At 42.6% G+C, this 25,671-nt stretch overlaps 1 protein-coding gene across 10 annotated transcripts in view; it reads left to right on the forward strand.

Annotated features, from left to right (window-relative positions):
* Ubr4 (ubiquitin protein ligase E3 component n-recognin 4) overlaps window positions 1–25,671 on the forward strand; it is a 133,469-nt gene that overhangs the window by 51,077 nt on the left and 56,721 nt on the right. For 2 of the 10 annotated variants that reach the window (XM_047542310.1, XM_047542335.1), the window contains exons 40-62: window positions 3,311–3,493; window positions 4,343–4,501; window positions 4,835–4,987; window positions 5,420–5,647; window positions 5,968–6,125; window positions 7,085–7,256; window positions 7,479–7,680; window positions 8,726–8,889; window positions 9,333–9,549; window positions 10,347–10,563; window positions 11,311–11,343; window positions 12,477–12,540; window positions 12,957–13,091; window positions 13,999–14,173; window positions 14,881–14,964; window positions 15,054–15,194; window positions 16,585–16,706; window positions 17,365–17,476; window positions 19,526–19,656; window positions 19,775–19,952; window positions 20,408–20,512; window positions 22,048–22,203; window positions 23,024–23,198. In XM_047542310.1, coding sequence (XP_047398266.1) covers window positions 3,311–3,493; window positions 4,343–4,501; window positions 4,835–4,987; window positions 5,420–5,647; window positions 5,968–6,125; window positions 7,085–7,256; window positions 7,479–7,680; window positions 8,726–8,889; window positions 9,333–9,549; window positions 10,347–10,563; window positions 11,311–11,343; window positions 12,477–12,540; window positions 12,957–13,091; window positions 13,999–14,173; window positions 14,881–14,964; window positions 15,054–15,194; window positions 16,585–16,706; window positions 17,365–17,476; window positions 19,526–19,656; window positions 19,775–19,952; window positions 20,408–20,512; window positions 22,048–22,203; window positions 23,024–23,198 — 3,464 coding nt within the window. The remainder of the gene's footprint in view (window positions 1–3,310; window positions 3,494–4,342; window positions 4,502–4,834; window positions 4,988–5,419; window positions 5,648–5,967; window positions 6,126–7,084; window positions 7,257–7,478; window positions 7,681–8,725; window positions 8,890–9,332; window positions 9,550–10,346; window positions 10,564–11,310; window positions 11,344–12,476; window positions 12,541–12,956; window positions 13,092–13,998; window positions 14,174–14,880; window positions 14,965–15,053; window positions 15,195–16,584; window positions 16,707–17,364; window positions 17,477–19,525; window positions 19,657–19,774; window positions 19,953–20,407; window positions 20,513–22,047; window positions 22,204–23,023; window positions 23,199–25,671) is intronic. The other 8 variants (XM_047542320.1, XM_047542326.1, XM_047542377.1 and 5 more) reach the window with 8 other exon arrangements.

Below are 25,671 nucleotides of genomic sequence, written 5' to 3' on the forward strand. Positions count from 1 at the left end.
TTGATGTACATGGATGCGCCATCATTTGGGGCATAAATATTTACGATCGTTATGTCTTCCTGATTTATGGTTCCCTTAAACAGTATGAAATGTCCTTTTTTATCCCTTCTGACTAATTTTGGCTTGAAGTCCACTTTATCTGATATAAGGATGGAAACCCTGCTTTTTTACTGAGTCCATGTGCGTGGTAGGTTTTTCCCCATCCTTTCACCTTTAGACTGTGGATGTTATTTTCTGTGAGATGAGTTTCTCGAATGCAGCATATTATTGGATCTTTTGATTGATGAGTTTTGGCCATTAACATTCAGGGTTATTATTGAGATATGATTTGTATTCCCAGTCATTTGGGCTTATTTTTGGTTTTTAACTTGATTTGGTTTCTCCTTTAATTGGTTTTCCCTTTGCTGACCTACATTGTTGTTTTTTCATTTCCTCCTCATGGAATATTTTGCTGAGAACATTCTGTAGTGCAGGCTTTCTATTTGTAAATTCTTTTAACTTTTGTTTATCATGGAAGGATTTTATTACATCTTTAAATCTGAAGGTTAGTTTTGTTGGGTATAGGATTCTTGGTTGGCAACCATGTTCTTTCAGAGCTTGAAATATATTGTTCCAGGACCTTCTAACTTTTAGGGTCTGGACTGAGAAATCTGCTGATATCTGTATTGGTTTTCCCCCAAATGTAATGCTTTTCTCTCGCAGCCTTCAAAATCCTATCTTTATTTTGTATGTTAGGCATTTTCATTATAATGTGCCTTGGTGTGGATCTTTCTGTAAGCCTCTTGTATTTGATTTTCCATTTCTTTCTTCAGGTTTGGGAAATTTTCTGATATTATTTCATTGAATAGGTTGTTCATTCCCTTGGTTTGTATCTCTGTGCCTTCCTCAATCCCGATAATTCTTAAATTTGGTCTTTTCATGATGTCCCATAGTTCTTGGAGGTTTCTTTCACGATTTCTTACCATCTTCTCTGTTTGGTCAACTTTATTTTCAAGGTTAAATATTTTGTCTTCCAAGTGATCTAGTCTGTTGGTGATGCTTTCTGTTGAATTTTTTATTTGGTTTATTGTTTCCTTCATTTCAAGGATTTCTGGTTTTTTTTTGTTTTTTTTTTTTGAGAATCTATGTCTTCGTTGAAATTATCTTTTGCTTTCTGCCGTTGCGCTTTCAACCTCTTGTTGGAGTGATCATTCATTGCCTGCATTTGCTCTCTTATCCTTTGCTTCACGACTTATTTTAAATAAGTATATTCTGAACTCCTTTTCTGACATTTCTTCTACCAAACTGTCACTGGATTCTATTAATATAGAATTTAGGTTGTTTGGAACATTTCCTTTCCTTGTTTTTTCATGTTGTTCACGTATCTTCCCATCTAGCAGTGCAGATCTGGGTTGTTGAAGATTCCCCCCGTAGGCTTATAGTGACCCTACAGATTTCTAAAACCTCTTCTTTATGGGGGAGATCAATATTAGCAGCACCCAGTACAGACAATATGCAGCCCTAAACCAAATAGCACCTATGAAGACGTTAACAATATTGTCATAATAGAGAGGATGAGTTCAACTATTATCTGCAGTATAACAAATAGATTTGTAATAAGGTCTGCAGTTCCAATGGAGGACAAAGAGGATGGGAAGGGGTGTAGGATGTAACTGTTAATGGGATAAGAAAAAAGTACAAAGAAGTTCTAGATTGTAGACAGAATAAAAGCATAATCAAAAGCAGTTGGTTGTTAGCATGAGAAAAGGAAGAAAGAAACTCTGAGGAAATAGGTAAACAAAAGAAAACTAGAGCAAGAAAAGTAAAGAAATAAAATCTTAAAATTTTTCAAAAAGGAGAAAAAAGAAAAGAAAAAAAATCTACACTAAAACAGTCATTTAGTATTCAAACCTCCCAGTCTTCAGTAGCCTGATGTATGAGAGGTACCTGACAGTGAGCTTTCAGTCTCCAGCAGGCATCTCAGGATGAATTTGCCCCACCTAAAGATGGGAGCTTGTGCTTCCAGGATAATCCAAGATGGCCACACTGGCTTCCAAATGTGTTGGCAAATGGGGAGCTGCAGCTCAGGGCGTGGGTGTGATTGAGCCAGGGGTCCTGGAGGCGAGGTACGATTGGTCGGGCAGGGGTCCTGGAATAGGGTTGTGGTCGGTCTGGTTGAGGGGTCCTGGAGGTGAGGCGTGGTCAGTTGGACTGAAGTATCCTGCAGGTCCTGACTATTGTCTCAAAATGGCTGCAACCATGTGTAACCAATCCTGAGGGTACTGTGACAGTGGACTTCCAGGCAACAGCAGGCAGATGGCAATCTGCTGGCAATCTGCGGTCAGTCTGCAGTGGACAATCAGCAGGTGGACCTCAGGTGGTGGGTGATGAGTAGGTGAAAGGCAGGCAATGGGCAGGCAAGAGGCAGGCAAACGGGCAAATGGCGGATGATAGGCAGCAGTCAGTGAACAATCTGCATTCAAAAAGTAGTCGATATGCTGGCTGACTGCGGGTAATCGGGTAATCGAGGTGGACAAATGGGGCAAACAGCAGGGGATCAATAAGCAACAAAGACTGCCTCATAGAGAAACAGCTGTCCTCTGCTTAAAACCTGAGTTACAGAGCGACAAGGAATGCAGCCTCCCTCTAGTCCACCATCTTGGATCTCCCTGGTTGTTTAAGTAGTAGTGGTGAGTATGAAGTAAAGTGGAGGCAATTTCTGAAGAGCAGTGAACAACTATGAGTGAGACCCTTGAATGGGTCTCACAAGGTGGCTATTACTGAGGGAATAGTAATCATTCAGAAGTATACACATCCACACATATTCTGGCATTTTGTTAAAAATAAGTTTTAGAATAGTGCTTTTTAGACTTTTTTTTTTTTTTTTTTACGGTGCTGGGGATTGAACCCAGGGCCTTGTGCTTGCAAGGCAAGCACTCTACCAACTGAGCTATCTAGACTTTTTGATATTAAAGATGAAACTAAACTATATTAAAGTTAGATTGGTGACTCAAAAAGTAGTTTTTACATTTTGCCAACTTAGATCAAAAAAGACAAATTCCATGTATCATCACCATAATTTTATAAGAGAAAGCACCTTTAACATTTTATAAGAGGCCAGTACTTTGTATTGATTAAATTTAGTTTTACGAGAAATTCTTATTGGGCTGACAGTACATGACAGATTTACCCAGATGTGCATGAATGAGCGGTTGGAACCCATTGCTTTTGAACGACTAAATTATGCAGTGTCTGTCATGTGAGTACCATATGAATCCATTTGATCTTACTTGCTTTGTTACTGCTTGCTTTCCCTGCTTTCCTCTGCCAGGTTCCCACCTTAGGCTCCCAGGAAGGTGCCTTTGAGAATGTTCGAATGAATTATAGTGGAGACCAGGGCCAAACCATACGGCAGCTGATTAGTGCTCATGTACTCAGGCGGGTGGCTATGTGTGTGCTCTCCTCCCCCCATGGGCGTCGCCAGCATTTGGCTGTCAGTCATGAGAAGGGCAAGGTGAGTCTTTGGATTCCTTCCCACTTAATTTTGGTCATTTTTGTTTTAAATGCTAAGCAGCATGGAAAGGGTGCCATGCTCAGACTGGGTTCTAGGAGTGCATTAGGGACAGATTCCATGGAGTCTTTCTACTTGAACCTTGAGTTGTTTGACTAGACTTAGAGCTGATATGACTAGGACAAAGACTGGCCTACTTAGTAAATTCCCACTCAAAGCTCCTATAAAATTTATAGGGACCAGAAGGTACTTAGGAGACCTTGGTCCCCTGTCTTTCCCAGTTTGGTCACCATAAGGGTACAAACTAAGAGATTAAAACCTCTGTGGGAAGACTTGTGTTCCTTATTTAGTCCTTCTCTGTCTTCCCAGCTCTCAGGACAGGGAAATTTGTGTTTTGTGGAGAAGCTGGAAGAGTGCTAAATAATTTGTGTTTTTCTGGATTCTGCCCTTTCTCATCACAACTATGATTTATTTTAAACTTAAAGTGAAAGTGTCAATGGTCCTTAAAACAGCTACAGAACATTTCAAAAACAGTTTCACAGGAAACTAGAAAAGGATAGAAGTACATAGGGGGAATTTATTTTGTGAAATGATTCTACAAAGATAAGTTGGTTTTGTTATGCATTCAGTGCCTTCTTATGAAGTGGGAATGAAAGTCCTTTTGTGTCTTTTTGCCTGAAGAAATAGAGGCTAATATCTGCCTAAAAATTTCCTAAAAGACTTTTCCATTTAAAAAAAAAACAAAAAAAGCTGTGAATTAACATCTCTGAAGGAGGTTTGTCACGTGCCCTGGGCCTTCTGTTCTCTGAGAAGACTAGGGTTAAGAACAAATTGGTAATGGTTCCTTTGCAGATCACTGTTCTGCAGCTTTCTGCACTCCTAAAGCAAGCAGATTCCAGCAAAAGGAAATTGACTCTGACTCGCTTGGCTTCTGCCCCAGTTCCATTTACTGTGTTGAGCCTCACTGGAAATCCCTGCAAGGAGGACTACCTGGCAGTTTGTGGGCTGAAGGTAAGAATGCTGATCCCAATTTGGTTATCTTGAACTGTGGGCCCTGGTCATCTTATATCCTGTTCTCAACAACATTTTTCTTACTCATTGTTGAATGGAAACTTAAAAGCTATTGGAATGCAGAAGAAATCTCTGAGTTTCCTCCAGGTCTCCCAGATTTTCCTGTGTTTGAAACGTCTATGTGTGTTCTGCAAGCCTGAATATGTTACTAGACAGTGTGAATACTGTCTTATGGCAGGGAATGGCAGGGAAGAAGGGGAAGCAAGAAGACTCAGATGAGTGGGTCTGCTTGTCAAATCACCTTTTAACCACTTACCTTTAAACTGTGTCCAGGACTGCCACGTGCTCACCTTCAGTAGTTCAGGCTCTGTTTCGGATCACTTGGTGCTGCACCCCCAGTTGGCGACAGGAAACTTCATCATCAAAGCTGTGTGGTTGCCTGGCTCTCAGACTGAGTTAGCAATTGTCACTGCAGACTTTGTGAAGGTACAGTTACAGCTCTACGATGATGTTCTGGCTTATAAATTTAGAATATCTGATCTCCATTATATGCTAGCTTCTCCCAGAAATCAGAAATAAAAAAAAACAACAACTTTTTTTCTTTTCGTTTTGATACCAAGTAGGTACTTTCTGTCTGTAGGTAAGGCGGAATTGATAGTTTCTGTCCTCACTGTAAGTGTACACTTTTACTGTCCTTGTTACAGAATTTGTGTTTGTTTCCCACTCATTTCCTGAGGAAGAGTAAAAGATGGTTTCATTCATGTTTGTATGCCCAGTGCCTAACACTTAGTAGGAGCTTGTTGAATGCAGAGTGAATGCCCATTACTCACCAACTGCAGCTGTTAGAATTCTCCAGAATCTTTGGGGGATGGGACTGAAATAGATCACCCTTTATTTAGGCTTTCTTCCATCTTGCAGATTTATGACCTGTCTGTTGATGCCTTGAGTCCAACCTTCTACTTTCTCCTGCCAAGCTCAAAGATAAGAGATGTTACCTTTCTGTTCAATGAGGAGGGAAAGAACATCATTGTCATAATGTCTTCAGCTGGGTACATCTATACTCAGCTTATGGAGGAGGCCAGCAGTGCCCAGCAGGGACCCTTCTATGTCACTAACGTCCTAGAAATCAATCATGAGGACTTAAAGGTTAGTGCATGTATTGGCATTTCCTTCTGTTCCATGTTTCATTAGTTTAGCAACTCCTCTGTTTTTGTTCCATTTTGTTTTTTCTTTCTTATTTTGTGCTTCTAGCTTGTTAACCTAACAGTAAAAGCCCTTATCTTTTATGACTAACTGATTCAATTTGAAGTTTCTTTATTCACAGGGCATTTCTGAAGTTTCCCCACAGGGATCTCATACTTAGAATGTGAGAGTACCTGACTGTGATTAAAAACTCATAATAGCCTACCCTGGAAGCTGGAAGCCAGGACAACAAGTTAATGCACATGTGTGTCTTGCCCCGCTAGGACAGTAACAGCCAGGTGGCAGGTGGAGGTGTTTCTGTGTACTACTCCCACGTGTTGCAGATGCTGTTCTTCAGTTATTGTCAGGGCAAATCGTTTGCTGCCACCATCAGCAGGACAACTCTGGAGGTATTGCAGCTCTTCCCCATCAACATCAAAAGGTAGGAATGAGCTTTGAATGTCCATCTTCCAATACCATCATTCAACAGGGGCTGTCCACTCCCCTCCCAAGTGTTGGTGTCCATCTTAAGAGATGTAAGAAACTTACTTTTCTCTAGCAACCATCTTTCCTGCTAGGTATCCTTAAAATCAAGCAACATCCAAGGTTGTCAGATTTGTCCTCCACCATGGAGACCCCCAAGCTATAAGAAGTAGTTTGGCAGTGTTAGGGGGTGGGGTTCCTGTTATGCAGAAGGGGTAAAGATCTATAGTCAATTCAGCAAATGTGATTGTAATAATTACCAAGTTTTAAGAAGACATCATAAGGCATTTATCCTGCCATTATGCCCTTTACATTTCTTTCTTGTGAGAAAATCACTGTATCAGGAAGTAGAACTTGTTATCAGTACTGGAGGCATGACTGGAACTGGAGGAGGCAGACACTTTTACCCAGTTTCCAGATGAGAGTCGTGTGTGTGCTAATGGATCTTATTTAGGGAGAAGAAAGGAGACATTTAGGATCTCTTTCAGTATTATCTGGCACTGAAGAGCCATTATGGCATTCTCTCAGGCCTCTCTTTTGGGAATTACCTGGTTTGGGATGAAATAAAATGAACAATACTACTTCAGATATAACTTGACGTGCTTAGAGATCCTTACAGGTTGATGGTCATTAGCCTTAGGCAACTCCATGACCCTATGAGTTGAAAACCTGTGGGCACTTAGTGTCACTTGTTTTTCAGACCATGACGGCCTAGCAGTTTAGATTTTAAATGAGGACTTGTCCTGGGAGTGTATGAGTGTTTCTTGGGGTTTGGAACAAAACTGTCTCATAGATAATGTGAATCCTTGGTCAAGGGTGTTATTCTGGGATCATAGCTAGTTGGAGGGCGGCCTTTGGTCAAGAGAACTATTAAATGGTGATTGATACCCTAACTGTGGACAGTTTTATTGTCTGCAGTTCCAATGGTGGCAGTAAGACTTCTCCTGCCCTTTGCCAGTGGTCTGAGGTGATGAACCACCCTGGCTTGGTGTGTTGCGTCCAGCAAACTACAGGTGTGCCACTGGTAGTTATGGTGAAACCAGACACTTTTCTCATCCAGGAGATTAAGACTCTTCCTGCTAAAGCAAAGGTCAGTGCCTGAGTCTCCCATATGGTTATGAAACTTTTCCTTCTCTTTTCAATGGAAACCTTTAAAAGATTTTTCAGTCCCTATCCCCCAGATGCCTTTTCTTCACTACCCTTCCACAACCCTACCTGAGCACGGAGCCAGTAGCCTTTCTGGGTCTTTCTCTCTGTGGGTTCTAAGCTCTAGGTGAAGGCAATAACCCCCTCCTTTGTCTCCTCCACTCAGATCCAAGACATGGTTGCCATTAGGCACACTGCCTGCAATGAGCAGCAGCGCACAACCATGATCTTGCTGTGTGAGGACGGCAGCCTCCGCATTTACATGGCCAATGTGGAGAACACCTCCTACTGGCTCCAGCCATCCCTGCAGCCCAGCAGTGTCATCAGCATAATGAAGCCTGTTCGAAAGCGCAAAACAGCTACCATCAGTAAGGCCCCTCTGTGGGGAATGGGCACACAATCTTCTAGGCAGTGACAGAATGAACCACTGTAAAGATTTGAGAAGAAATGGTATCTTGCTTGTACATTTGGTTAAAAAAATAGTCAGAGATAAGTATTAGTTTCCTGAAAGGAAAGATTCCAGATGGCAAGCACTTGTTGGCTGTCTGCTGCAGGTCATCAGTTGCTTGGTGCTCCATGAAGAGTAAGGTAGTCAACCTTGTTTGAGGGGTTTTCTTTCTGAGTTTAGGGAAAATAACTTGCTTACAGGATTGAACTGATTGAAGAATAGATCTCCTTAGGTGTTTAATTTCCCAGAGTAGTGAAGAAAATCCATCACAGGTTTCTGAGCTGGTGATCTTGCTCCTGGCTGATAGAGGACTCTTTAAGGGAGAGAAAACTGAGTTTAGGAGTTAGTGAAACTGGCTGAGCAAGGAGCATTGCAGGTATTGTCATATTACATCATTCTAGAATCTGGGTTTGAGATAATGGTGTAGCACATTCTCTCGTACAGAAATAGTTTCTGTTGTTTATCGTCGATAAACCAGAGATAATTCTTGCTTTCCATACACCCACCATCAGAGTAAGATTTCTTTTTTTTTTCCTTTTTTTTTCTGGTACCAGGGACTGAACCCAGGGGCGCTTATCTACTGAGCCTTTTCCCCAGATCATTTTATTTTTATTTTGAGACATGGTCTTGCTAAGTTGCTTAGAGCCTCACTTAGTTGCTGAGACTGGCTTTGAACTCTTGATCCTCCTGCTTCAGCCTCCCAAGCTGCTGGGATTACCCGTGCACTGCTAGTATGAGATTTCTTGGCACTGGTAGGTCTACTGGTTAGGGATAATAACTACTGGAGAGCTAGTAGGTAGCATGTAGGCATCATGCTGATGCAGATTCTGTGATCAGAGTTTGCTTAGAAAGATGAGAGGGAGTGTGTAACCTCAGTCTGAGAGGAGTCCTTAGCTGTGGAGTGGGAATGGAGGTACCAGAGACCACACATACTGATGCTGTCAATCTGGTACTGTTCTCCATAGCAACCCGCACGTCTAGCCAGGTGACTTTCCCCATTGACTTCTTTGAACACAACCAGCAGCTGACAGATGTGGAATTTGGTGGTAATGATCTCCTACAAGTCTACAATGCACAACAAATAAAGCACCGGCTGAACTCCACTGGCATGTATGTGGCCAACACCAAGGTGAGGACTTTGTTGTACTGGGTTTAAGCCCTGAATAGAAGGACTGGTCAATAGTATGGTTTAAAAACATATCTCCTTTTAGATTACAAGCATAAAATATGTAGTCATAATCACTGACCCTCAATTCTGGCTAAATAGTCCTTAGATAAGTAAACATTTTCTCTCATATGCGGAAAGACTCTGATCCTATAAGTTTGGTTTCCACCATTTGTGGTTACTGTGTAAGAGGGCAGCAGAATGTTGTTAAATGCTGGGGAGAAAGAAGTCAGACATGAAAGAGAGTCCTTTCCCTGCCTGTTTTCTCATTCTTGTAAGTAAGAAAGTCATTACTGAGGAGTTAGAAGAAAGAAGTCTTATCTGGGCACACACATTGTGACAATATCAGCATTGAATTTAATTTAAGAACTTCTCTTAGTTTTCTGATATGTGCCTTCTCCCTCCAGCCTGGTGGCTTCACTATCGAGATTAGTAACAACAACAGCACCATGGTGATGACAGGCATGCGGATCCAGATTGGGACTCAGGCTATCGAACGGGCCCCATCGTATATTGAGATCTTCGGCAGAACTATGCAACTTAATCTGAGTCGCTCACGCTGGTTTGATTTCCCCTTCACAAGAGAAGAAGCCCTGCAAGCTGATAAGAAGCTAAACCTATTTAGTGAGTCACCTACCCTGCATGCAGACTTCTGTCCTCTCATTATGAGTGCTGGATTAGAGGCCACTAGTCTGTGACCCACCAGTGATATAAGATCTCTCAGCTTTACTGATTTCTCTGTGGTCTCTGCCATCAGGACTCTTCACTTGGGATGTAAAAGAGGCAGTGCCAGGAACAGAGTATACCTAAGGATGGGAGGGATAAAGATAGTGTAGCCTCAGTCACTTGTTGGCTTCTGTGGTGTCAGGTTAACCTCACTGATGGGGCTGTGAGGGGAGGCAGGACTGGCATATGAAATTACAGGGCTTTCTCCAAGTGCAGGTGTAGGCCTCAAATCCCACGTCTCTGAGAGGTGTTTTAGCAAGTCCTTGTTGAGCCTTTAAAGACTTAAAAAAGCTTTCCAGGTACAAATCTCTAAGCTTTTCTTAAGACTGGCTATCTTTTCTGTAATTTACTGGCCACCCATCTGACGTCCTTTGTTCTAGAAATAGTGCATGCTGATGACCTCTACTCTGAACAGTGGAAGTGTTCAGAGACTGCCGGGGATGAGACGGCACAAGAGGGTCCTTGCATTGATGTTTAGGGACTCTTTGAAACTTCATAGACTTTTGGTGCATGGAACTGTTTCTTTGTGCAGTCACCATTTAAAGTGCCACTAGTGTCTCAAGAGATAAAAATGCTCTATGTTTATAAAATTGATGTGGTTTGCCCCTTTGCCCAGACTGCTCTGGCTCTTTGCCTAGGGTGGTCCTAGCTCTTTAGAGGATGTGCTTCCTGTAGGCTTCTCTTGCTTATTGCAGTTGGTGCCTCAGTGGATCCAGCAGGTGTCACCATGATAGATGCTGTTAAAGTTTATGGCAAGACGAAGGAACAGTTTGGCTGGCCTGATGAACCCCCAGAAGAGTTCCCTTCTGCTTCTGTCAGCAACATCTGCCCTTCCAACCTGAACCAGAGCAATGGCACTGGAGACAGCGACTCAGCAGCCCCTACCACGACCAGTGGCACTGTCTTGGAGAGGTACCAGCAGTGGCGGGGGTTGGCTTCAGTTTTCACCATGGTCCACTGACTGCAGAACCTTGCTGTGTCTTAAGATTCTGCCTCTGCGCCTGTTCCAAGTCTAGCCTGTGATTTTCTAGTTTTCACATAACTCCCCCATGTTCAGTTTCTCCTTAATGTGCAGCTAAAGCCTGAAAGGTGGGCTCAGAGTCATCTGATACCACAGTTTCTGCTCAGGCAGGTGTTTTATCCTTTCTCCTAATTCTTGGTACATTTTGGAGCAGCAGAGGCCACAGACTGAAAGGTACTTAAGTCTGCATTGTAGACTAGGATCCAGACTTGCTGAGATACTAGGGAAACATCTTCCCTCCATGCTGATTGCATCATCTTCTCATCTTCCTCTGCACTAGCTACTTACTTTGTGGTTATGACATTGCCAGCAAGAGAGGCTCTGCTGCACCCTGTAGCAGAGTCTCCTTATGTCCCCCTATGGTGGCATTCACAAGCATAGTGCTTGGCTTCTGTTTGCTAGGAGCTGCTGGTTTGCCATGGTAGATGAAATAATTCACGATGTAAGATTGTGAGTTCTTACATTGTAAGTTGTAAGAATAGCCCTGCTTGAAACTAGTGCCTCCCAGCAGCAACCACCTCCTTCTTTCTCTTTCTCCCCACCCCCACCCTATTCATATATGGTTTGCTTAGGATATGTTTCCAGGATTCTCTGAGCTTCACATTTTTTTCCTTTTTTTTCTTTGCCTCTCCCCCAAGTTCTGAAACTGAGTCCCTAACCAAGCTGGACCGGTTAGTATGCCCTCTTTCTTTTCTCTGCACGAGTGAGTGTGTGTCAGAGAGCAGCGTATGCAATGGTGTGGCTTTGCGTTGATTCTGCTTCTGTTAAGAGTCCTACTGCTTCTTTCTGTTCTGGTCATTGCATGGCTGCAGAGCTCTCCCTGTGTAAAAATGGAGCATACCCAGGATTGTGAGTGCACCTTGGTGTTGGCCGTGTTAGACTCTCTCAGCTCTCTCTCCCCCTTACCCCAGTCCTCTCTACTCCTCTGTAGTAGATGAGAAGGGGTCGGGGTGGAGGGGCCAGCAGAAAGCCCTGTGAGCTCACTAGCCATAGAGAGCTTGTCCTATCTGCGTCTGTTCTGTCCTCAGGTCCTCTTCCCTAGTACTCCATTGCCTTCCTTTACTCTCACGCCTTTTCTCCCCAGCTCCCCTCTCAATACTTATCCTTCTCCGTCCAGTTTCAGCTATCAGGACGTTGGTCTTTTTACTGTGCTACGTTAAATTCAGAGGAGTAAGCCCTGGGAACGTTACTTGGTACCTTACTAGTTGGGACTCCTGTTCCTTCCTTAAGGAAGAATTGTCACTTTTTTGAGAGATGCTTTGTACTACCCTTTGAATATTGGCGAGTGGCATGCACCAAAAATAGTTTGTTCACTCTGCCGTACCTAGGGACTCATGGGAAGTGTCCATGTGCATTTTCTTGTAAATGTAAGAAAAATCTAACCTCCTCAGTATGGGAAGCTGGCTTTAACCTTTCCCTTTGTATCTCCCTTTGCCCACTGATCTCTGGGCACCTGAGCTTTGGGTCCCATTGCATCAAGACTGCTAAGCCCATCTCAGTGATCCTCGCCACAGGCAGCAGAAGGAAGCACATTTATCCTCTTTGAGCAAGAAAAGCCCTGTCTTTGAGTTACGGATTATGAACATGGCCTCAGGTTGATCTCCGAGCAGGAGCTGGGCTTCTTCTGGCCTGTAACACAGGCAGCGATATGCATGGTGCCTGTGGCAGGTCTTATTGTGCTTTGATTTTGTATTTGGCATTCATTAGCTGTCCCCAAGGTCCTTACGACTATAGTTTGCCTAGGCTAAAGCACGAGACGGAGAGAACGGTTGTTGTACTCAAGCCAGGTTTTCTGTCTCCCCAGGCTGGTTGTGAGTTCTTTAGAAGCCCTGGAAAGCTGCTTTGCTGTTGGCCCAATCATCGAGAAGGCAAGTTACTTCTTCAAAGCACATGGGAGCTTTCTGAAGAGGCAGGAAGTCAGTGGAGTTGTCTGAGGCCCAAGGCCTCACAGCTAACCAACACTTACAGCCTAATCTTGATTCTCAGAGAAGCTCCAGAGAAGTCTTCGGCTTTGGGCCTCACATCCTGCTTTTGGGGGCCCATAGTGAGCCATGTCATAGAGTAGGATAGGTAGTTGTGAGCTTGGATCCTAGTACTTCACCTATGTTATAGGAAGATTATGATTGCTGAAACAGGTTTTCTTTTTTTCCTTTTTTTGGTCTTTGCAGCCTATGCCATATGACCTAGCTCTGGTGGCCTCAAAGGCAGGATGGGGAGGGCAGATAGGGAGTTCATTCTGCAGTGCGTTGGTGGGGTTAGTGATAACTGCTGTCTTTCACATCAGGAGAGAAACAAGAATGCAGCTCAGGAACTGGCCACTTTGCTGCTGTCCCTGCCAGCACCTGCCAGTGTCCAGCAACAGTCCAAGAGCCTTCTGGCCAGCCTCCACACCAGCCGCTCAGCCTATCACAGCCACAAGGTAATCGTTCCCTTTCAGGGAGGCTTCGGTAGAGTTGGAAGTTGTGACCCTGCCGGGGAGTTGAGTAAGTTGTCTTTGTGTGTGAAGCAAGGGCACAGCTGTGTAAGCTGCACTGAGGTTAGACCCAAGTCTAGAGTTTCTCCTGGGAAATGCACGAACACCACTCAAAGCTGAGGATTAGCTGTCCAGTGGGCCACTGATTTGTGTTGTTTTTCTATTCCTCTAAGAGTATCAGCAAAACTTAAGAAAGAGAGGGATACTAAGGGTGGCAGCTTCTCCCTAGAAGAATGAGGGGAGGGTAGTCACTCAGCGGGTAGAGCTGCTAGTGTTTTCACCCCACTCCTGGCTGTAGGATGATGCGAAAGGCATCCTGTTCCCTGAGGCAGTCATTGAGGAGCATCTGAAGGGGAAATTTGGGCAGAGAGGGCCTTACCCATAAAGTCAGTGGCTGCTAAAGGAGGTGAATTAGGCCAGTTTCCTTATGTGGACAAGATGACAGTTTAGAAGCTACCAGCCCAGAAGCCTTGTTTACTTCTTTGTCTCCTGCCCATAAAACTGAGAAACGTGAGTTTAACCTGCTGACCCTCCCAAGGAAAGGACATTTTGGAAATGTTGCCCTTAGGCACTAGGAACTTGCTGAGAAACTGCTCTTCTGGAGGGAGATCCAGGCTGCTGCAGTCCTGGAGACTTGAGTGGACTAATTTTCCTATCATGCTTTGATACTGATTGCATGACTTTTGACTTTAATGTTTTATGTATTAGTAAGTTTAACATATTGGGCTGCTTTGAAGGTTTGTTCTGGGTGGTTGGTTGGAATTGATCTGCTCTCCTGAGAGGGGATGACATTCTTTGCTTTAGTGTCCAGCCTTTGCTTATGGTTGATTCTCTGTGATGCCGTGTCTTATAGGATCAGGCCTTATTGAGCAAAGCTGTGCAGTGTCTCAATGCATCCACCAAAGAAGGCAAGGACTTGGACCCCGAGGTGTTCCAGAGGCTGGTGATCACAGCTCGTTCCATCGCCATCATGCGTCCTAACAACCTTGTCCACTTTACGGAGTCAAAGCTGCCTCAGATGGAAACAGGTGAACTTGGCCTGTGTGGCCGTGGTCCTGAAATCTGCTTAATATACCTTCTTTACCCTCTCTCCTCCTCTTTCTGTACTCACTGGCCTCTCATTGATCTCAGGCTTTGCGACAAGGATTTTGCTCCTTGCTCTGTACTTTGTAGGACCTTTGACGTTAGGATTGCCCCTTTTTAACTGAATGCCCTTTCTAGTGCTCATCTCGAGTTTGATTTGATTATACTTGAGTTTATTTAGTGTTCTTGTCATCAGGTATAATACGTGTCTGGACTTAACCCCTATCGTGATCTTCAGGGTAAAGCCAAGCTTGGGTGGCCCTGCTCATATTGAAGTAATGGGTTGTATCTTGCACTCTCATACTGTCTTTTTGCCAGTGCTTTATTACTATGTGCAGCGACCTTTCTCAGTGCTGGATTCTGTTTCCTCATCTTTCCTCACATTATCTGGGTAGCTGATATGTTTTGCCATTTTCAAATATTGTGAATCGATGCCTTTACGTTTTCTTATTATTTGCACGTTCGCCTGTGCTGTCATTGTCCTGCTTGTCCTCCTAATACTACGATCCTAGAATCATTCTCAGATGTTCCCCTAGATTTTAGAAGTTGAACAGTTGGAATGGACATCTTTTAATCTGCTGTAAAGATCCTGAATGCTCCCCTTTCTACTTAATTCTAACATACAATGTTTTCTGTGACATTCCTTTCCCAGACTGTTTTTTTCCTAGATGTGCCTGCTGGAATCTAGGGATAGTTGGCATGTTGATTGGGGCCCCACTTGAAACTCCCTCCGCAGGCAAGCTTCCTTGACCTGAGTTAACCTTAAAACAAATTAAATTCCATCTTTGATTTACCATCGTTAATAATCTTCTTTCTCCTGCGTAGAAGGAGTGGATGAGGGGAAGGAGCTGCAGAAGCAGGTGGAAGGAGATTGCTGTAGTTTCATCACCCAGCTTGTGAACCACTTCTGGAAGCTCCATGCATCCAAACCCAAGAATGCCTTCTTGGCCCCTGCTTGCCTGCCAGGTATCATGTTAGAAGGGATATTTGACACTTGATACACAGTGAAGTTGATATAAGTTCTGTCTTTGAATTGCTATGACTCTTAACCTTTAGCCTTCATCATTCATTTCTTCCAGAATTAATAATTGGGAAATAGAAGTCTGTGAGATCAGTGCATTATTCCTGATTCAGGAATTAGCATTGTGGCAGAGTGGGATTTTCTTGTACTATATCTCTTCATGTGGAGTTGCATGTTTCACATAAAGAGATATTCCTGTGTGTATGTATCTTCTATGGTATTTATTATTATTATTATTATTATTATTATTATTATTTTTTTTTTTTGGGTGCTGGGGATCGAACCCAGGGCCTTGTGCTTGCAAGGCAAGCACTCTACCAACTGAGCTATCTCCCCAGCCCCTATTATTATTATTATTATTATTATTATTATTATTATTTTTTTTTTTGGGTGCTGGGGATCGAACCCAGGGCCTTGTGCTTACAAGGCAAGCACTCTACCAAATGAGCTACCTCCCCAGCCCCTTATTATTATTTTTAAAAACATATTTTAAAACTTGGTTCAGGGGCTGGGGATATAGCTCAGTTGGTAGCGTGCTTGCCTTGCAAGCACAAGGCCCTGGGTTCGATCCCCAGCACCGCAAAAAAAAAAAAAAAAAAAAAAAATCTTTGTTCAGGGGGCTGGAGTTGTGGTTCAGTGATAGAGCACTTGCCTAACAGATGTGAGGCACTGGGTTCAATTCTCAGCACTACATATAAATAAATTAATTAAATAAAGATCCATCGACAACTAAAAAGATCATTAAAAAAACATGGTTCAGTGCTCGTTGAGAAGTTGAAAATTAAGTATCAGCCTTGAGAATTATTTTATTTACAAGCTGCTGTTGTGGTGGGTATCTTAACTTCTCATGATACTGAAAGCTTAGGTGGAAGAGGAAGCAACAGAAAATAGTAGAGGGACCTGGTGTTCATCTGTGTTTGGAGATTGCTTAGACACTAGACCGACAGTATTGTCAAGGTCATGTTTTATCATCGCCTGAGGTTTGGGGATAGGAGGGGGCATTTAGTGTCTACCTACCTCTTCACATTTCCCTGCCTTGTCTTTTGATAGCTGCAGAGTAGATAGCTGCTTACTTCTGTCATGCAGGATATCTGGAAGATATTTGAAGACAGTTTGGGAGATTAGAAGACTATTAATAAGATAAATCACAAGTGCCGCTGACAGTCCACATTCTTTGTGTGTGTTTTGTGGGTTTGTTCTGCTGAGTTGTGCAACTGTTGTCTTTTGTTAGCTTGACCTTTATGTGGAAGTAAGAATTTGCACTTTTGTCTTAAGCTCCCAAGTATCTAGAGGCTTTTCCACCAAGTTTTCAGATAATATTTTTCTTCCCTTTAGGCCTTACTCATATTGAAGCTACTGTCAATGCACTGGTAGACATTATCCATGGCTACTGTACTTGTGAGCTGGACTGTATCAACACTGCATCCAAGATCTACATGCAGATGCTATTGTGTCCTGTACGTATTAGTACCACCCCCAGATGCCTCTCATTAGACACCATGGGAATGTCTGGAAAAACATTTTAATAAGTGTGCTAACCTAATGAAATAAAGTAGACTTAAAGGAAAGTAATGGGAATGCATAGTTCCAAATATCAATAAAAACTTTAAGATCTTACAGCATGGAAGAGTAAGGATTGGAAAGGGAGTGAGTGGGCTTAGTCTTTCTTGTTTAGTGCTGAATCCTCAAAGACTAGTCTGGTACTTGCTATGTATTGCTAAGTAAGTGTTACTTAAATGAACACGTGAATGAATATAGTACACTAAGATGTGTCTTTCTAGTTACCTGGCACAGAAGCTGGATGTTGGAATTACCATTTATAGCACAGAGCTAAGAGGAGCACTGAGGACTTGACCATCTGAAGAAAAACCAGGGTCCATTTGTAGGGAGTCAGAAGTGACTTCAGGGGCAAATAGCCTGCCAGCCTGTCACCGAGAACTGAAAGATAGGAAGGCAGTGAATGGATCTTCTTTATGCCAGGTTAGAAGTCCAGTCAGCTTAACCTGCTGAATTTGGTCAGTTGAGTGCAGGAGAGATAGGTCTTCATGGTGTATGAGTGACAGTGTTGCAGCTGCTTTTTGTCAATAAACATAACAGTTTCTTTTTAAACTTCAGGATCCTGCTGTGAGCTTCTCTTGTAAACAAGCTCTAATTCGAGTCCTAAGGCCCAGGAACAAACGGAGACATGTGACTTTACCCTCTTCCCCTCGAAGCAACACACCAATGGGTAATGTGAGGTCTGGGTGTAGGCTTCTGTCTCTTGGGGGGTTTGGGAGGTGGGAGAAGAGGTACAGCCTTAGGAAGTGCTGCTCATGTTGACCAAGAGCTTTTGCTTTCGTTTTTCTGTTTTTTACTCTACTATTCCGAGAAGAATTTTAGGGTGGCATATAAAAATGCATATGGTAAGTAGACTAAAAAGAGTGAAAATCCAGACCATGCAAAAATAAAGGTAACACAGAAACCAAGCAAAGGATACAGGAATTTGCATGACAAGGTCCCGCGTGGTCATTAGTGAGTACTTCATACTTGGCTGAGTGTCTTAGGAGTTCCAGCATAAGAACATTTGTAAAGATCCTAGTGACCAAACACAAAATGAACTTATCAGGAAAAAAAAATATCCCTGGCACAAAAACTCTTCTTAAGGGTCCATTTTGTTGCCTAAGGGGCAGAATCTTCAATAGACTTACTGACAATAAGTTTGAGAGCAGATTTCACAGATTTCCCTCATAATACACTTGGACGGGTTCAGGGGTTCACCATTTTACATTTTAGTAAGAGCATTTCTACAAACTGCCTAATAAGCATTATACTACATCACTCTGGTTACTTGATTTGATTCAGAAATAAGTTTCAAAGGAAAGTTACATATGTTTTTAAATTTTCTAACAGTCACATAAGGAGTATAATGAGCTATGGATAATTAATTTACTAAAAATGTACTTGATCCAGTATAACAAAAATATTATTTCAGCATGTAGCCAATATAAAAAACTACTGGTGAAATGCTTTGTTTCGTGGCACCGCCTTTTAAGTCCAGTGTGTGTTTTACACGAGTGGCACATCTCTGTCTGGACTAGCCAACTCTTAGTGCTCAATAGCCACATGTGGTTTGTGCCTGCTGGATGGGACAGTGTGTGTCTGGAGAAGTGTATACAGCGTGTGACTTTCAGACATTCTTCCTTGAGGAACATGTATCTTATCTAAGCTTTTGATGAGTTAGGTTGTGGTTTGTGGTCTTTTCTTTAGCTAGAACCTACATTGCCAACAGTTCGTGTTTCTAATTAAGGACGTATTTGTTTGCTTTGTTTTTTATATTTAATATTTTTTATTAATCCTCTATTATTGAAACTTTCCTCTAAACCTCGTAAATAGTTATAATTCTTACATGTAAATTGAAAAAATGTTTTCTGTGTGAGATGACATGGAGTAGTGAATTTGCTTGCTTTAATAATCCATTGATTATTGTGCAGGGTGACCTATAATCACAGCGACTTGGAAGACTGAGGAGGGAGGATCTCAAGTTGAAGGCCAGTCTTGGCAATTTAGAGAGACCCTAAGAAACTTAATGAGATGCTATCTCAAAAAATAAAATGGGCTGGGAATGTGGCTTAGTGTTAAGTGCCCCAGGGTTCAATCCCCATTACCAGCGCCCTCTCATCCAAACAAAAACAAAAATAAAAACAAAACAAAACACATAGAGTCTCCTGACCATCAGGAGTCTCTGAACTTCCTCTTTTCTAGAAGGCCCTCCCACCTTGCCATGGAAGTGGGCTTACCTAGGACCTGTTGTGGTGTCCTTAGTTCGCATTTGATGGTTTTATATTTTAATTCTAATTCTTCTCATAATGATTATGTAGTGTGGAAATCTTACTAACCTAGTTGTTTTGGAGATAAATAGAGAATAAACTCTTAACTTTCATGACAAACACGTCAATTGTATTATTTTTCATGTCTTGTCTAAGTCTTTGTGAAAATAGGTGGGAGTTTGTAGGGCCTACTGGTCTTAGACTTCTCTGCTTTAGGGAAATCCTTCTCAAATCCTTTTTCAGTCCTGTTCCTTGGGGTCAAGCTGTCTGTGCTAATTCCGTTTTCCTAGATCCTGCTAGGTCGCAGAAGCAAAAGAAAAAAAAAAAAAGCCTCTTGGCATAGCACCCTGTAGTTTTACCTTGGAAGCACAGGGTGTTGTCCGTTGACTTTTTGCTATGTGACTTTCACCACCACATGTAAAGGAAGGAAAAACAAACACCTTCAGGTGATTGGGGTTTCTTTAATTCAGGAGACAAAGATGATGATGACGATGATGATGCAGATGAGAAAATGCAGTCATCAGGAATCCCAGATGGTGGGCACATCCGTCAGGAAAGCCAGGAGCAGAGTGAGGTGGACCATGGAGATTTTGAGATGGTGGTGAGTCTGGCAGCAGGAGAGGGAAAGAGGATCTTCAAATTCCCCTCTAGTTCTTATTCAGTGGACTTCCAAAAGTCACAGTTTGCTAAGGGACACTGACAGAGTTTTCTCTCTGCAGTCTGAGTCGATGGTCCTGGAGACAGCTGAAAATGTCAACAATGGCAACCCCTCTCCCCTGGAGGCTCTGCTGGCAGGCGCAGAGGGCTTCCCTCCCATGCTGGACATCCCGCCTGACGCAGATGATGAGACCATGGTTGAACTAGCAATTGCCTTGAGCCTGCAGCAGGACCAGCAAGGTAGAAGGCAATGCCAAGAACAGAGTGACCTTTGCCTTGCACAACAAAGAGGATTTGGCAGTTACTGATATCCAGCTGACTTAGCTTGTCCCCAATTTTGGGGAGAGGTTGATCTGGGTGAGAGCTGTTCAGGGATACAGGTGGAGAGTGAGAGGGATTGTGGTGAGAATTTCGGACTGGGAGTCAATCTCATGGTCTGCTAGTTTGGTTTTGGATTATTTCCTCCTGAATCTCCTAGATTCCTCCAGCCTCCGTTCTGCCTGAGCTGAAGGAAGCATTTTACCACCTCCGTAACTGAATTTGGGGGTGGACAGCAGTGACTGTTGATTAACTTCCTGTAGGCCAGAGGGGGTTGTGTGCTGGCTTTTAGAAATTCCTGAGGGCAGCAGGTGGCCAAAGCAGCTGTGGATGGGGTCTGGAGGGGATGTTGTGCTCACTCTCCACTTGTTTCCCAGGCAGCAGCAGCAGTGCCCTGGGCCTTCAGAGCCTAGGACTGTCCGGCCAGGCACCCAGCTCTTCCTCTCTGGACGCAGGAACCCTCTCTGACACCACAGCATCAGGTAACTGTCCACAGCAAGGAGCATGGCTCAGGGCCCCAGGACCCTTGGGCCTTGTCTTAGTGCTGTGAGAGTGTAATGGGCAGCTGCTTTGACAGGCCATTCTGGACTTCCTGCTTCTGCCTGGCTTTAGGAATGTGGGTGTGGAAGGCATAGTGCTGAATTTGGCACCGGTGTTCATGGCTCTGCTTCCTCACACTGTGCATGCTACCTGGCTTGAGCTGACTCTTGAGGAGAGGCCCACAGGGCAGTTTTTGTAGGCTGATTACACTAGGCCTTGAGTTAGTTATGTTGTTTAGTATTCTTTGTTAAGAGTTTTAACATGTTAAAAAACGTTAAAAGGGAGACAAGAAATAGAGCTCATACCATTTAACTTTTTACTCTTTATTTGCAAGTAAAAATAGAGCTGCAAGCAACTGGGTTGTGCTTCAGAGTTGTGGGGCTGTGTGGCCGATCATCAGGGACCTGAGCAGGAGAGGTAGGGGTTTGTGGGTAACCAAAATTCACAGGAAATCTTCAGAACTCTTTGATTTGAATTTCACTCACTTTCCTAGTGTGAAAAGAAAAAATATAAATATTTCTGAATAGAGAGTTGAACCAAACAGAGGATGGCATACCCAAGAAGCCCACTGGAGAATCAACCCTGGAGTAACAGAAGTGTTGATTTATACTTTTCCAGACTGATGAGTCCCTGTATTTGCTTCTTTTTCCTTTCTTTCTTTCTTTTTTTCTTTTCTTTTTTTTAAGTTGTGGGAGTTTGACCCTGGATAGATAAGAAAAAGAGAAACTGGCTGTCCCCACCTGCTGCCATGGCTTGTTGCTTTTCTGAGGTCTCTTCAGTTGCTGTCATTGCAGGCTGAGGTCGCTGTTGTGTTGTCTGGTTGTGTTCATACTGTACCATGCTCTGTGGCTGTTGTGGCTTTCTTCCCTGGGTATCTCATCTAGCATTTTCCTCCTGTCTCAGCTCAGCCCTGATCCTGGATGCTGTGGCTGTCTCTGGGGAATTTCCTTGCTTCATTATTAGCATCTGATGAGGATGATTAGGAGGTGTGAAATTTCCCAGTGAGCTCCTCTCTGGACTACTTGATTTCAAAAAACAGTTGATTCAGGAGCTCATGATGTGATTCCTAAGCACAAATTGACTGATTTCAAAACAAATTTCATTAAAATACAGAGTTTGATGCTTTGAATGGCAATGGCTAGTTTCAGATCTCTCAGCAGGTGTCAGTAACACCTAGACAATGGTGACCATGAAACATTTAGCTTAGAAGACTCAGTGTCCACGTCACAGATTCCTACTGAATCTCTGCACTGTAGTGTAAGAGCGAAGGAAATGCCCAGTAAACTGGGTTTTTACTTCTGTCTCAGTATTGTTTGCAATGCACCACCATGTACAGTGTTTGTTCCTGTTAGTGATTAACTAGAAAAGCAAATCTTTCCCTTTTTTCTCTGACTATAGGATACATAAACTGCATTGTGTTCTCTGCACTATGTAGTTTGATGCTTTCACCCCAAGGAGGGGTCTTTACTTGTAACAGCTCTTGTTACTCTCTCAGCTCCAGCCTCAGATGACGAGGGCAGCACAGCAGCGACTGACGGTTCTACCCTGCGGACCTCTCCTGCTGACCATGGTGGTAGTGTGGGCTCGGAGAGCGGGGGCAGTGCAGTGGACTCAGTGGCTGGCGAGCACAGTGGTAATGTGCCTGGGGGTCCTGTTTTTATTGGGTAGAGGGTGGGGACAAATAGGAATCCCTGTCTGAAACTACTTTCAGCAAAGAGAAGTTGTGGGGACTCATTGAAAGTCTTGTGGAGTTCATTTACCTGCAGCACTGTGGTTTCAAGTGTTGGATTTGCTGACACTCAATGGAGTTGACATTGAAATATTTTACAGGCATCTGTTAGTTTTGTTAGTGGAAGAAAAGCAGTGACATACACAGTTCTATATCGTGATTTAAAATAACTGACTGTGAAACCCATTATCCTGTAGTTTTTGCTGTTTACTGAGGAGAACTTATTTTTGGGCAGTCCTGGTAAAGAGCAGATGTATGGATGTAGCAAGCCAGCCCCCCAGTACACTAGCTAATGAGGTGGGACTCTGGAATGAGGGAGCATGATAAAGCCATTTTGGTTTGGTCTTGGAAATGAGTCTGTAGTTAACAACTGACTGACAGATTTTTTATGGAGGAGATTAAGAGTAGCTGATAATTTCTAGGTTTACATATCTTAAGGTTTGTTTCCTCTCAAGTATTTGGTAGATTGATCAGCAGTTGAAATGAAGATCATTCTTGTGGGTGGAACTTGGGTACTGTAGGAGGTCGAGTCACTGGAGAGTGTGATTTAGTTTAGTGCTCTGGGGTCAGGATCATGAATTCAGTCCTCATTCAGCTTCATATAGAAGAAAATGATTTCTAAAGCTACCTCTTACTGTCCATCCTTTGCTGACTTCAGAGTGCACTGTGTTCCATTCTTCTTTGGAGTCAATTTGTGTTTTTTTTTTTAACCATTTTCCTCTAGTGTCTGGCCGGAGCAGTGCCTACGGTGATGCCACAGCTGAGGGGCACCCAGCTGGACCAGGAAGTGTCAGTTCAAGCACTGGCGCTATCAGCACCACCACTGGGCACCAGGAAGGAGATGGCTCAGAGGGAGAAGGAGAAGGGGAAGCTGAAGGAGACGTTCACACTAGCAACAGGTTAGGACAGACCATTCACAGTCTTAAGCTTTGTCAGGGTGTTTCACAAACAGGAGGTGGAATGGTGACAATGGTGTGTTTCTTATGAAATATAAAGGCAACAAACTCATGAAGCAGATTAACATCTTAGGAAGTGCTCCAGAGCTATCTTCCTCCTCTTCCTCCTCCTCTATCTTCCTCCTCCTTCTTTATCCCCCCAGTACTGGGGATTGCACCCAGGGTTTTTGCATGTTAGGAATGTGCTCTAATAATGAACATCCCCACCTTTTTTTGTTTTGTTTTGTTTTGAGACAGTGTCTTGATAAGTTGTCACAGGCTGGCCTCCAACTTTCAGTTCTCCTGCCTCAGCCTCCCAGGTAGCTAGATTACAGTTGTATGCTTCCTTACCCAATTTAGATCTGTGTTGTCTGATTAGAGTTCTGAAGATCAATTTCAGAGAAAATAGAAAATAGTCTTTCTCTGAATGCTCCCTAAATCCCATAATAACTCTAAAATGGTTGTCATAAAACCATGAATTTTCCTTATTAAAATCTTTTTTGTTTCATTATTACTTGGAACTCGTTATGTTACATCCTTTTTGTAAAAGGCACTGTTTGAGGCTCATCATTAAGTTATTAGGTAGATTATACTAGAAATAACTCCTTATTCAGCTTGTGTAGAAGGTAAAGGAGAAATAAGACAGAGCATTGATATTCCTAAATTCCAGTGGTAGAACATTTTGAAACAAGGTAATCTGTGAGTTTCTAATCCATTCCCCTTTAAGGAAACTTGGTGGTATTTGGTACTAGATTGGTGAGTGAATGTATTCTTAACTAAAGAGTGGCTAGAGAAATAGAAGAGGAGGAAGAAAAATTTAAGAATTACACTTGTGATTGCTGGTCACAGTGGCACACACCTATAATCCCAGCTACTTGAGAGACTGAAGCAGGAGGATTGCAACTTCAAGGCTGGCCTCAGCAATTTAGTGAGACCCTCGGCAACTTAGTGAGACTCTATCTCAAAATAAAAAATAAAAAGCCTGGGGATGTGGCTCAGTGATGAAATGTCTCAGGGTTTAATCACCAGTACACTCTCCCCTCCAAAAAGGAATAATACTTGTGATATGTTTGTTGATTTTATTGAGACCAACAGTTATCACATTAGTGCCAAACAATGAGTCAGTATTTTAAACTGAATGATTTCCATCAGGAAGAAAACAATTACTGACACAGTCAGGTGTTAGAGACATAAGAGAACATCCGTGAGCGTCTCCCATCCCCTGCTCCCCATCTTTCTGCTTCAGCTGAAGCCACTTATAACATGTTTTGAATGAAGATCTCAGACTGTTAACTATGATATTTTTATGGCAGGTTTTAAAAAACTTCTTAAGAGGGTTTTCTACTGAATCTTTTTTTATTTTTTTATTTTAGTGTGATTTCTAGGTTAATTCCATTGTGTTTGGATAATGTGGGCTCTGTGTTTGCTGGCTTTTTTTTTTTTTTTCCCAGTACTGGGAATCAGTCACACTAGGCAAGTGCTCTACCACCAAGCAAAATAGGATGGCTTTCTTTATGTTTGTTTCCTTAGTTGTCTGTGAATCTTGAATGTGTGGGTTAGTATCTTATTAGTTTGGGAAAATTCTCATTAATCTCATCAGAGGTTGTTTCTGCCTCACTTTCTGTTGTTTTGCTTTCTGGGGGTCCATTTAAATAGATGTTAAGTCATCATAGTCTCTCGCCATCTCTCTTAATATCACTTTTCATTTTTGTTTCTTGTACTTATTTTATTTGTTGAGATTTATTTGAGTAGAATTAAATAATAATAAATACGTAGGAATAAGTTTGACAGCTAAGACTTCTATACCAAAAACTGCAAAACCTAACGAGAGAAATTAATGAAGACCTAAATAATTGAGGTACCTCACTGTGTCTGTGGATTGAAAGGCTCATTCTAAAGATGACATTTGTCTTCAGATTGATTCAGAGCCATATAATCCCTGTCACAGATTCCAGCTGGTGTTATGTATGTGTTAAAATTGGCAAGTTGATACATTTATTTGGAAGTATAGTACTAAGTTTAGTCAAGACAATATTGAAGAAAATTCATAAAATTAGAAAATATGACACAACGATAGCTTATTATAAAACTGAAACTGATAATTAAGGCAGTGTGATTGGTGTAAGGATACACAAGTAGATTGATAGAACAGGCTGGAGTTCAGATGTAGACTCACACATGCATGGTCATCTGATTTATGACAAAGATGACACTGTACACTAGGGGAAGGATGGTGTTTCCAGTAAACATGGGTTAGTTGGAAATTCATACAATAAAATAAACCTTACATTATGCACAAAACCAATTGAATCATAAGCGTAATTTTAAAAGGTAACCCATTATCAGTTTTAAGAGACAAAATATTTTCATAACTCAGACTTGGCAAAGAGCTCATAAAAAGGATACAAGTAGTGTTATACCAAAGGACCCCCGCACC

This window comes from Sciurus carolinensis, chromosome 1, assembly GCF_902686445.1.
Source record: "Sciurus carolinensis chromosome 1, mSciCar1.2, whole genome shotgun sequence".
NCBI lineage: Eukaryota > Metazoa > Chordata > Mammalia > Rodentia > Sciuridae > Sciurus > Sciurus carolinensis.